Source organism: Lycorma delicatula, chromosome 3 (assembly GCF_047948215.1).
Source record: "Lycorma delicatula isolate Av1 chromosome 3, ASM4794821v1, whole genome shotgun sequence".
NCBI classification, from domain to species: Eukaryota; Metazoa; Arthropoda; class Insecta; order Hemiptera; family Fulgoridae; genus Lycorma; species Lycorma delicatula.
In genome coordinates, this window is record NC_134457.1 from 5,406,992 (window position 1) to 5,421,026 (window position 14,035).

Here is a 14,035-nt window from a genome sequence, read left to right on the forward strand (position 1 = left end):
CCATATCAAACACCATCATCATCATATAGTAGCAATGGTTTATTGCACACACAATTTATTATAATCCAATCTAGCAATATTGAGACGATCAAAATGAATTGGTAGATAGATTGTACACTCTAAGGATATGTGCGCAGTGCCAACCAGATTCAGATTCCGAAAGCAGGTGCTGACAATAAGCGCAGTCAAGAAGATAATCAGCTCAGATGGATTTGCATAATAGAAGCAGATTTTAAGCGCAAAATCTGCTTCATTTCATCACATATTGTTCATTTTCAGTCATGGAGTCAAGTGACGAAGATGCTATCATTTACTCTGTGCATTTACTCTTTGAAACTAAAAAATAGTAAAACCAGTGTTCATGCTACTCGTATTAATAAGGTTAGACATCATTAAGGTTAGATATCTTTCAATCAAAGTCATCAAAATCACAGTCTCCGCAACCATATTTTATCTTAACTTTAATACATAAAAAAAATTTCAACTACTGTAACTAGCTTACTACTACACAAATGGAATACTTATTATACCAGTATCTGAAACCAGAATGAACATTTCATTCTGATGACTAGTCTGACTCAGACGAGCAGTTAGTTGGCACTGGAATATGTCGCCAGTGTGAGGCTCTTGTTTAAATATGTTGGTTATTCCGAAAGCCAATCAGTGCCGGTTATCTGTATCTGACTACCGGCTTTCAGTGTGCGCATACCCTAATGGGCGAATATGATTCTGGAAATATAAGTGTTTCAAATGAAATTTTATCCATAATTACAAATTGAAAGATGTTAAATTTGATTAATGTATTTGTTTTTATTTTATAAAATAAACTGTCACACTTAAACCTGAGTATTAAAAAAAAATAAAAAAAGATTTATTACAGGCCCACCAGGAATTGGATTTTCATTTACTGATGATGGAAATTATGAAATGAAAAATCATAGATTGTGTAATGCATCAGATCCAATTAATGACACGGATGCTGTCAATTTTCATATGATAACCAATCTCAGTGAATAGCTTATTGTGTTTCGAAAAAATGAATCAAGCTATAGATGAGTATGATATACACATTAAAAAGCACTTTACTGAGGAACATATAAACAAACTATCTGATGTAATTGATGATATAAAAATTTTATTGAATGCTAACATTAGCATTCAATAAAAGATTAAAAGAACTGGAAAAGAAAAATTAAGATTTAATAGATGTTGTCAAATTACTCATACCACAATCAAAGAATACGATATCAATAGGATAAAGCCAAATACAATCAATAATTAATACTCCAATTTTAATAACTAACTTTTTTTAATAAACTTTTTTTTTTAACTTTTTAGAAGTTGTAAAAATAATTTAATTAAAAGTAGACATCAATAAATCTATTTTATTTTATTATTTCATATGAAACATTTAGCTGGCTCAAATTCGAGCTAGCTAATTTACTCAAAATAATTGGCATGTCAAATCATTTTTTTGAAATATAAAAACGGCAAAAATTCAAATTCTTTTGATCAATAATGTATTTGAATAAAATTAACATTTTTTTATAAATACATATTGTAAAAAAAAAAATAAAAAAGGGCAAATATAAAAGGAAAAAAATATAAAAAAAGGAAATACAAAAGGTTCAGTAATCAATAAGGCTGTAGATTTATAACCATTTGAAGCTCATACTCTAGGTTACAATTGTTGTGGACCCAGAACAAAATTAAGTAAAAGATTAAAACATGGTGATAAAGGTATGAATAAATTAGATGAAGCTTGTAAATTACAAAATATAACTTATTCAAAATATTCAGATAATAAAACTATATCTGGAGCTGATAAAGCATTAGCTGAACAAGTTTTTTTTTCTTCCTTATTCCCCTATGCCGGAACCACAATTAAGCATAGAACAGCATAGGAGGTGTCCTTTCTACTCTAACAGCCCTTCCCACCTACCGACAGTATGTCTGGCATGGCAGGTCATGGGGGTTGAATCTTTATTTTATATTATATTAGTAAGCAACCCATTAGAGTACCCTGCTTCCTATGTAGTTTTTTTTTGCAATGATCCTATACGAGGCTATCCAGCTTCCAGTTGTATTCAAAAGTATTGTAGTATTGTAGTATTGTATTCCAGTTGTATTCAAAAACTACCACAAGGGGTCCCGATCCCTCATCAAGAACGGCCTACCTCAGCGAACCATCCTCTCCAGATCAAGGCTGCCCTCGCTAACTAAACACTCACAGTTATAAACGTTCAAGGTCCCAACTTTCATGGGATTTTGTCTTCAATATTCTAGAAGCGAGCTTCTCCACATTTCCCCAGGTCTGCCTACTGGAAAGCATATAACCAATAGTCCTCTCTGGAGTAAGCCAGGTCAAACCCAGCTTCTGTCGAACACCATTCCACCTACAACAGTGGTATATGGTGTGCTCCGGTGTAGTTTGCGATTCGCAGTATCTACAAACAGAGGTAGTGCATTTACCAAACCAGCACAGGTACCCCTTAAACTCCACATGCCCAGTTAGCAGCTGGGAGAGGTAGAATCCCACCTCTCCAAAGCCACGCTGAACCCACAGATCAACGCTATGTATAATGCATCTTGTCCATTCTCCCTTAGGAGAAGCATTCCAGACTTCCTGCCAATCTCTCAGAAGGATTTGTCTACCCAAGGGTGCCTTGAGACAAGCGTCTTAATAATGGACCCTGGGCCCTTAACTGGATGTAGCCGCGAAGCAGCTCCTTGCATCTCATTGATGGCTGAACAAGCTTGGGAACGTGTAATTCCACTAGATAGCAATTTAACTGAAAAAGCAGCAGCTTATGCTGTAACTAATGCAATGAAACTTAAAACTAAATTTGGAGGTAGATTAAAGTTGAAAAGAGGTGATAGTATAGAGAAAAAAGTTAATAGTAAAAGTATTAAAAAGAAATTAATAGATTCAATACCAAAACATGCTTCATATGATTACAAGTTGGTTGAATTGCAAAACAATTGAAAATTCCACATTTCAAGAAGTTTTTTCATTAAGGATGCATTACCTATGAAAACTGCAAAAAATGAATGTGCTATAGTTAATTTAGACTGTTCAAATGGTACTGGTACACATTGGTTGTATTATAAAAAAACTGATAAAAATAAAGATTATTTTGAAAGGAAATGACGTTTCTTTTATCAGTAGATAGAGATGGTAGTAGTTAAGTGATTAAGAATACATTTTTTTCCACCAAAAAAGGACAATATGAAATGGTTTAATAGGTTTACTGGTAACAGTATTCCAAATGTAGAAGAAAATAAAAACAATAAACTATGTTTTGGTTTGGATGATGTAGAAAGAGATGAATATAATAATTATGTAATAACTTTTTTCTTTTTCCTGTTTAGCCTCTGGTAATTACCTTTCAGACAACACTTCAGATGATGATATGTATGAGTGTAAATGAAGTGTAGTCTTGTATAGCCTCAGTTCGACCATTCCTGAGATGTGTGGTTAATTCACACATCACCAAAGAACACCGGTATCCACGATCTAGTATTCAAATCCAAGTAAAAATAACAGACTTTACTAGAAATTGAATGCTAGAAATCTCGACTTCCAAATCAGCTGATTTGGGAAGACACATTCACCACTAGACCAACCCGGAGAGTTAATTATGTAATGACTAAAAAAAAAAAAACATTACATAACTATACCAACAGGCAGTTATGAAATTGAAGATATTGGTGAATACATACAGGCAGAAAAAAAAGAAAGTTTAAGCATACAATTTCCATTAAACTAAACAATACATTTACAGAGTGAAATTAAAAGCACTGAATGGATAGATTTTTCAGATAAAGATTGTAGTATTGGAAGTTTAATAGGTTATGGATCGAGACTTTTGAAACAAAATGTAGCTCATGTATCAGATCAGCCAATTGCTCGTTTAAATGTGATATGTGTAAAATGCAATATTATTACAGGCAGTTTCAAAATTGGAAATCAAGAGCATATTCTGTATGCATTCCCATTAATTGCAGATCCTGTTTTTATAATTGAAAAATATCCATTGAATATTATATTTTTTCCAATAAATGTGAAAGAAATTAACAATTTAGAGTTACAATTGACTGATCAAAATGACAATTTATTAAATTTGCGTGGTGAACAAGTCAGCTTGTTGTTGGCATTGAAACTATGCAAATAAACTATTGCAAATAAATTATTTTTATTTTTTATAGATATACAATATGCCTGTTATCTATTATGATGATGATGATGTTTTTGTTAATAATGTCATAAAATAACTGAAGAAAGCATTAAAAAGTTAAAAGTTTTAGGTCTTGAAATTGTAAATGAAAAATAAAATCTTTAAAATGATAAAGTATTAAATTTAATACATCTAATAGATTTGAATCCACTTTATATGAAACATTTAGGTTGCTCGAATTTGATAAACTAATTTTTCAGTTTTCTACAATGGTAATATTTTTTGCAGAAAAATATATTCTTAAATTTACTTATATGAAATATTTTCCCATAAAAAGCTGATACTCGAATTTGAGTGTTAATAGGAAAATTAAAATCTTTTAAAGCAACAAAAAAGTATTGAATTTAAAAATCAAATTTTTCCTACATAGATTGCATAACGAATTATTTAAACGCTGAAAATTATCAACGACAACATGATTCATTGGCGTATAAGCAATACCACAAATATTATCCATTTGTATATAAATTCAACAAAGGTGCAGAAATTAGAGTTGCTATAAACCAACCAGATATATATACTGTTCCAGGTGATAGTTTTTTGATTATTTGCAGGAAAACTTATATGTGAAAATGGTAAAAAATAGACCATCATAACAGATTTGTTAAGTTTTACAGCTGCATTTTTATTTGAAGATATTAAATGTTTTAAATGGACAAGAAATAGCCTATACTACAAATGTAGGTGTAACAACCATTACAAAAAATGCAATTTCAATGACAAATTCTTTAATTCCATCAGCTGAAAGTGCTGGTTGGATAAGCGATGAAAATAAAATTTATATAGACAAAGATGATAATTTTAGTTTGTGCATTCCTTTATCAACGTCGAATCATTAATAAACAAAATCATTATAAACAATACAAAAATTAGTGTTGAAACGTAGTAATAATGATGTAAACGCAATAGTTACAGTAGTTTCAGATCATAAATCTATATTGGAAATAACTGAAATCACATGGGATGTACCATATTTAAAAGCTGCACCTGAATTTCATTTCGAATTGGTTAAATTGAGAGATACAAATGAGTTGCTTACGAAATTTAGAAATTAGGAACTGACGAATATCCATCAATCTCAAAAAACCAATTCTATAAAATTGAATGTAAAAACATCGCCACAATTAGACAAACTGCATTACGTTAGTGTAGGTTTTAAATCTGATAGAAAAGATAATGTATTTAAAGACATGTCAAAATTTGATTCTTGTAATGTGAAAAATATTAGTGATGATAAATTCCCTTCAATATTCATATGAATATTTATTTACAAGTAATTCAAATATTGATGTTTAGAATGTTTACAGAATTTCAAAAGTCATATTATAAAAGTATCAAGTCACCATACACTTTCTCAGACTAAAAAAAAACAGTTATCCTTTATTGATTGTTCTCAACAAGATGAAACTATAAAAATAGGAATTGCTGATTTGAAAATTAAAATTGAAACTGAAGAAAATACAAGCCCAATCCATCAGCACACTGCTTATTAATATATGATACTGTAGTTGGTTTTCCACAGAGTGTGAAAATACAACTCAATAACAAAACAAAAGTATTTTTGTAACTATGATCTGGTGTAATAGCTTTTTTTCTTCAGTTAATATTATTGTTTCTTTAAATTAAAACTTTTTTTTTTTACATCGAGTCAGTTGAATGCAAGTGGTAGATAAGCAGGTTCAAACTTGTTCGTTTCCTGTTTAACGGAAAAGAAACGGTTATTTATTGCATCAGTTCACAGAATAGCAGATGTGGTAGTTGATAAACAACATAATTATTTATTGCGTTGTTTCTTGGAAGACCGGATGCGGGTTGTAATAAGCAGGTTCACACTTGTTCGTTTGCGGTTTAACGGAAAAAAACGGTTATTTATTGCATCTGTTCTTAGAATAGCAGATGTGGTAATTGATAAAAAAAACATAATTACTTATTGCGTTATCTTGGAACACCGGATGCGGGATGATGATAAACAGGTTCAGACTTGTTCGTTTGCGGTTGGTTGAGGAGGGGGAAGTTTTTTCATCTAGTGAGTATAAATAGCGGTTCCTAAACAGCATAAGGATCATTCTAACGTTGACTACTGATACATCATGACAGACGACGCATCGACAAGAAAAGCTTTCGTTGAACGGTTAAATACAAAAACCGTTTGTCTAACCGAAACTAAAACTGTAGTGGCGATGACGGTTGGTAAACCGTATGACATATGAAGACCGTAGACACAAAATATGGTAAAAGTATTGTGTGTACTGTAAGAGGCAGCGGCGAGGAGGAACCGTTTAATGTATTCCTACCGACCGAAGCGGTTCTCTTCGACTATTGAAGAGGGCGAGGTCCAGTCGATATTAGAAGAGAAACTAACACTCGTATTTAAGGGTCGAGTCGGCAATGCGTACGATGTAGTATTCGACTAAACTTGGAGGTATTAGAAAAAACTATAGTCCTTTTTAAGACTACAACACATAACACATTACACAATCTTACACATATATACACAAAACAAAAAACACTTTAAACCCCCATTCAATAAAAACTGTAACTAACTATTGTTTTTTTTAAAACAATGTTTTCTTTTAAAGAAAACTATATTTAGTTACGTTTATTGAATGCAGTGGTTCCAAGGCCCGTGACACATCTGGTAATAGATTTATCTACTATCGGATTATGTTGCAAATGGTGAGGAGTGTTTAAATTTTTTTTTATACAACTTATTATGCGAAACATTTTTTTTCATGGTATTTCTTTACAAGACCATGATGCGATAAACATCAAACGTAAATGATGGATACTGGTAAACTTGCAATTGTTTCGCATACATACATGAAAGTTAACGGTTTTTTTTCAGATAGATCTGATGTGCAAGTTTATCGGTATCCATCGTTTGCGTTTGATGTCTATCGTAACGCGGTCTTGTAAAGACATATCATGAAGAAACTTTTTGTAGATGAGTGTTTTGTAGGCCTACTGGGGAGAGATATCACTCTAAAAAAAAATCTCAATGCGCCGCGGTTGCTACCTCTTGGGTGGTGTGGAAATGCGACCATTTTTTTATACACAGAATTCAAGTCTCTCTTTATTTTTGTTCGGAGTAATTTTTATAATATCTAACTTAATTTTTAGCTTATATTTTAAATCATTTGATTTTTTTATACGAGTGTTTTGTAGGACTATCGGGGAGAGATTTCACTCAAAAAAAAATCTCAACGCGCCGCGGTTGCTACCTCTTGGGTGGTGTGGAAATGCAACAATAATATGATCATTATTTTTTTTAAACTAATATTTTATATATTTTTTTCAGACGTACTACTATCCATCATCTACGATTGCAAAACAAATAGAGTACCGTATTGCGCGCCAGGTGTGACGTCGCAAGATGGCGGCTGGACTGCCCGCCACCGCCGCCGTCGTCGACCGCGACTTATATACAACTTATTTCGCTCTCTGAGTGGTCTAAGGCGTCAGTCAGTCAGTCGCGTCCCGCCGTGTCTAGGTTCGATTCCTAGCCGACCTGGTTTTTTTCACTTTAAATATTATTTATTTATTTAATTAAAACCGACCGGTACACAATAGCTGATCAACAGCGGTACCAACCTTTGAATTAATTATTATAAATAATATTCAAAGCGAACAAGTATTACCAACGTTGGCTACCCTGCAGAATTTCAAACATTCCGCTCAGGGAAAAGGGAAATTCCCACAGGGACAAAAGGGAAAACCAACATGGCGGACGCGACACTAGCGCTCTCCGCGGAAGGGGAGGGCAAAACTGACGCCGTACTCCTATTTATACACTACTGACATGGTATTGCTACCAGAAAATATCAAGACATTTACAGGAATGCTGATGAACTTAGATATGTAAGAACATTGTTATGAAAATCAGTAATAAGAAACTAAATGTACGATGGTCAGAAAGGATAATAAAAAATGTTACTCAACCTAGAAGGAAATGAAATTGAACAGGTGGAGTCCTTTAAATATCTTGGGAGCATTACGTGTGATGATATGAGATACATAAAGGAAATAAAAACTATAACTGCAATGTCAAAAGAAGCTTTCAATAAAAGAAGAAGCTTATTTTGTAGTAAGCTTGATAAATATCTGATGAAAAGACTTGCCAAATATTTTATATTGAGTGTAGCATTATGTGGGATGGAGGCGTGGACTTTATACAAGAAAGATGAGAAAAGATTAGAAGCTTTTGAATGTGGATCTAGAGGAGGATGGAAAAAATAAAGTGGACATGGACAGACAGAATTGGTAATAATGAGGTGTTAGAGAGAATGAGAGGTGGTAGATCACTAGTGCAGATTTTGAGATAAAAAACGATACTGGATCGACATGCGTTAAGGAAGGACTATTTGTTAAAGGTTGTCTTAGAGGGAACAGTAAATGGTAAGAGAGGGGAGGAAGATGAAGATGGAAACTGTTTGATGATATTATGGTAGCAATAAATTATGTTCATATAAAAAAGATTAGCTGAAAATAGAAAAGAATGGAAAGCCAATGGTACACTACACAAATACCTGAGCCAACGGGAGACTTGTTTACAGAACAAAGATGTGAAATTTAATGAAGATACTGATTTTTATAAACTAAAAAAATATTTTAGGAACATAAAATATTCACACAACCTTTGTGAATCATACTACCTTTGCTTCATATTCTAGGGAAATAGGTAAATATATCGTCCATCCCACAGTACAAATTATTTCAGTAACAAAAAATGTATAAACGTAAAATATGAATAAGATATTTAGAATGAATAAAATATAATTACAAAGCTAAACTCACTCTCCATATTCCATAGCGGAGAAGCGCATCCATTTCTGCTTCCCATTTTACAAGAAAACTGGCCTAAAAACCAAACAAAATCTAAATGAATTCATCATAAAACAAAAATTATTACTGGATAGATTATTTTATTCAGATAAGTAGATTAGGTAATTACACAATTTACAGATCATATCAAACATACAAGTACGTTTCTATCCGTATTCTCATACAGGTAACTTCTTTATCGCTTCACATCAAGGGATATAACAGAAAACTTCATTAAAGCAGCACCATGGCACGAGTGGTAGCATCTTGGCCTTTTATCGGGAGGTTCTGGATTTTAATCCCGCTCAGGCATGGCATTTTTCATATGCTACATTTCCATATTTCACATACAAGCTTCAAGCTTATGTAGCGATATCATCAAGCAAAAAATAAAAAAGAATAGTAATTTCAGTTCATATTAACATTTTAAATAATAATAATTATTGTAATTTTAAAACATTTAATACCACCAAATGTCTGCTCAAACAGATGACTAGTGACAAGTAAAATCCCAAAAATTAAAGAACATACAATAAAACATAAAAACTAACATAAATAAATATACACATTACACATAAACATCACAATTATTACACATTTAACAGTGTAAGTGGTAGGTCATAGTTCAAATACTCATCAATGGATGAGTATTTTTTTTAACAATAAACCTTTAACATTATTTTAAACAGTCTAGGAAAAGTATCATCAATCTTTTCTGTATTTTAAATATATTTTGATATACCCCATAGAAATCAAAATTTTACTAAAGGATAAAAAATCCCATGTATATTACCACTTTTGTTTCAAAATTTCTCACCTTTGCTGAACAGCTCATGTTAAAACAAACTCTATTATAATTCTTAGATAGGTTATGTACATGCCCTCTCGATGCTACCTTTCCCCAAACAATTTCACCGACTTCCCTGAGGCAGTCTTTTCACTATCCACATTTAATACTGAACCACTATTATTTCTGGACTCAGATGTAAACTGTGTCAGCCCTGTTTTAGATTTATTGAGCATTAGATTATTTCATTTAAGCCATTATTCCAATTCTATAATCACTTCTTCTCCTCAATTTTTTAGGTCTTGTTTGGAGTTCTTTTTGTAATAACTGAAATATCATCAGCGTACAGAAGTGATCTTGCTTTGGAGTTAAAAAAAATTTATTCAAGTAAATAAGAAGAGATGTTAAAATCAAACCTTGTGGGACCGTAAATTTTATTTTTTCCACTTTGATTCACATACACCTCCTGTATTGTTCAAAATAGTTTTCTGCGATCTGTTTTCTAAATAAGAGGATAACCACAAATTTCGATCACCCTGTACTTTCATAACTTATTTTTAAGTACAGCATGGCTGATGCAGTTGGACTAATGATCTTTGACAAATTGCAGTATATAGCAGCTCTACTTTAAGTACTTTAATTTGGAACCCTGTATATAGATATAAAAATTTTTTGAGAGCTACTCACTTCTACAGCTGACAATTCAAATGTATTACTTTCACAATAAATTTTTAAATCTCACTGACTACAACTGAAGAAGTAAAAGTATCTTTTACCAAGATTGCAGATCTGTCAAGAATCAAATTATTTTCCCTAACATAATAATCAGCCAATTTATAACCGTTCAAAATATGAAGAATATCTACATTGTCTGAATTTAACCGATGTTCATTAATGCTAATAAAAGAAACTCAATTTGTCAGATAAAAATAAATTAATTATCTTAATTACTTAATTTCTATATGCTATGATTTTTAATTTTATATGAATTATGGTGGAACAAAATAATTGAAGTGAAAGTTTGAGTAGTAAATGGCTTAATGGAGAAAAGCAAGATCGGAAGAGGCATTAGATAGGAATGATGTCTGTCTTTCACCTACCAGATAAAAATAAATTAATTTCATTTTTTTCCTTAACAGCACTCTGTATGTTTAAATATAGATTAATCGCTGAGGAAATAATTAAAATTTTTAATGTCCAGCTGATGCCTGAGGCTGACATCAGCTTTGATTACAAGTTTTCTACTTGAAATGTGAACTCATTTTTCAAAATAATTGAAATTTCAACTTGCTTAAACCTGTTAATTATAACATCTATTCTATCAACAATAAATCTATTTAAAAGCTTTTTTCCTAAACCACTGAAATGTAATCCATTCTTTATTTAAAATCTATGACCTTACATCTAATAATACATTTTTTAAATGCTAACACATATTTTTAATTTTCCTGCTTATATTCTGGACTCCTTTATTAACATATGACTCTGATATTAGGTCGTGTCTATGCAGAATAGTAATTAATATTATAGTGTTATGAATTTTGTAAGGTTTTTTTAAAACAATTACAGCATTGTAAGATTTGCAGTTGTAATAGTTATAGGTAAGAATAGGCCAAGTTTTTGAGCACACCAAGGTAAATTTGTTTATGAAAGAAAAACGAGCCAATTACTCATTAGTTAATATACAACACGAACTTCTGGACTCATGCTCTGTAATGAAGTACAGCTTTTTTAACCTAAAAATTTGTTTATTTAAGTTTGGTTTATTTAATTTATCCCAATCAACCAATAAGAAGTACAGTCACCATGATCACAACTTTTTTTCATAAAAAAGAATTAATTATTTTTAAGTAATAATTACTATACAAAAACAAGAGGTGATGCAAATACATGAAGGTTTTATTTTTTTTATTTTAAAGATAAAGCAAAAGCGCTACCACCTATGACAAAGACAAACAATAGAATGTTTCAAACTATGACCATAGAATGTTTCAATCTATGACCATAGACCGTTTCAAACTATATAAACCATTAATAAAATTTTGATAAAAAGCTATAAAAGATAAATAAATTTTCAAAAAAGAATGTTACTGAAATAACATAGTATTTAAATATACAACTAATTTAGAAATGAACAATTAAACAAAACCTCGTAAACAAGAAATGAACAAATTTTGAAAGTCAAAAAATTTGAAAATTCATGAATCTTGAACCTGCGCAGGACACAGCCGTAAAAAAAATTACAATAACAAATAATAAAGTGTAACATAAACGTAAGAAACATTTTTGGACACATCATCACCAAAAACAATAGCAATTCTCTGTACCAATTCAAACCAAACTGAAGACAGAATTCCGCATTGTGTACTCAATGTAAAAGAATGTAATGCACACAATCTAGTACAACAAAAGTAATAAAATACAGAATGGCTGATAATGAAATACAAAATCAGTCAATAATTAAGTAATAAATTTAAGGCATAAATTATCACCATGAAGATCGGCACCTGTCAATCTCCATGGCGAAGTAATAACATCTTGGCCTTTCATCCAAGGATACTGGAATCAAATTCTGGTCGGATGTGGAATTTTTCATGTTATAAAAAATAAAAATTTCATCTGCTTAAAATCCATTTCCCTATTCCCATGTACAAGCTTGTAAAGCCTCAATAATAAATTAATTCATCACACAAAAAAAAAATTGAAGAACATCCAGGGTGCAATAAAAAAGCGAACCTGGATGTCTATTTCTGGATTATAAATATAAAAATGAACAAAACGTTTTCTATGAAAAAATAGTATTTTCTTTCTGTTTGTTGTTTTATGTTTATTAAAGAAAAATGTATATCTCAAGAATGAATTAAGACAGCGTTTCTCAACCTTTCAGTATTTGTAACCCAATTTGCAATCATAATTTTTCACACCCCCCTCTCATATAATAACAATATATACAATAATAATCTATTTTGAGTATTTTGATGTAGTATTTGTCAAGTATTTTGAAAAGCATTTCATATGCTATTATGTACCTTTGCAAAACCGGATTTTCTGTGGTGGCTGCTTTGAAAACAAAAAATGGATTTCAGTTAAATATAGAAAAACAACTCACTGTGTCTATTTCTAGTATTAAACCTTTCTTTTAAAAAACCTTTTAAACCATTTCTTCAAAAAAATTTTGAAGACAGGCCCAAGGGAATCATTATTATTAAATTTGATTTTAATTTAGTATCGGTAAGTTAATTATTAAACATATTGTGCAGTACTGATACAATCCTATTTATAAGTATATTATATCAGTGTAAATGTGCACTTTATTATTTGTTATATTAGAATGTAGTTTGTTTTGCCCTCCTTTCAGTAAATTAATAATTTTTTTTAATATTAACTTTTTGATATGCTCATGCCTCCAATTTAGTGTTATCATGCCCTCCCCCCTAGAGGAGCATGCCTCACAGGTTGAGAAACACTGAATTAAGGAATCATTACAAAAAAAAATTACAGTGTAGATACCTTTGCAAATTTCAAAATGATGGCCACATCAATTTTTTAATTTTTTATATCTCGGTAATTGCTAGTTTCATCTAAATATTTTTGTTTCGCTTAAAGTTTAAGCCTTCTATTGCAAACAAAATGATGAATCCTAATTTTTGAAGATCGGTTGATATACAACCAAATTATTACAGAAAATCGATAACATAATTTTCAGCTGGATTTTATTTCACCACTATTAATTAAATTAATAGTGGCGATATAAATTAAATAATCAAAGTTAATTTGAATAACCTTTAATGATGTACATACTTTTGATGCTAATTAAACTACTGCAAATAAAGAAATTTGTGAAACATTATTTACATTGCAAAATGGTATTATGGTATTATTTAAAAACAAATAGTTGATAAATAATAATATTTAATAATAAATATTTAATTTATTATTTAATAATAAATATTAATAATTAATAAATTAATTATTAATAACATTGTTTTCCACAATTTTAAAAGAACTGCTCATAACAATGACTATGTGAGAATTATTTATAATAGGATTTAATAAAATTTACGTTATTACAATAAACAGCAAATTTATTCATGTGCGAAAACAGAATTTAAACAATAAATCATTGGTAACATATTGTAGTGGTTGGTTTTTTAACAATCATCTGATTCTTTTAAAAACTGTGATGTCA

General features: G+C 30.7%; 1 protein-coding gene across 1 annotated transcript in view; it reads right to left on the reverse strand.

Annotated features, from left to right (window-relative positions):
* LOC142321361 (peroxisome biogenesis factor 2-like) overlaps positions 1 to 14,035 on the reverse strand; it is a 60,401-nt gene that overhangs the window by 20,286 nt on the left and 26,080 nt on the right. The window contains exon 3 of the mRNA XM_075359384.1: positions 9,033 to 9,095. Coding sequence (XP_075215499.1) covers positions 9,033 to 9,095 — 63 coding nt within the window. The remainder of the gene's footprint in view (positions 1 to 9,032; positions 9,096 to 14,035) is intronic.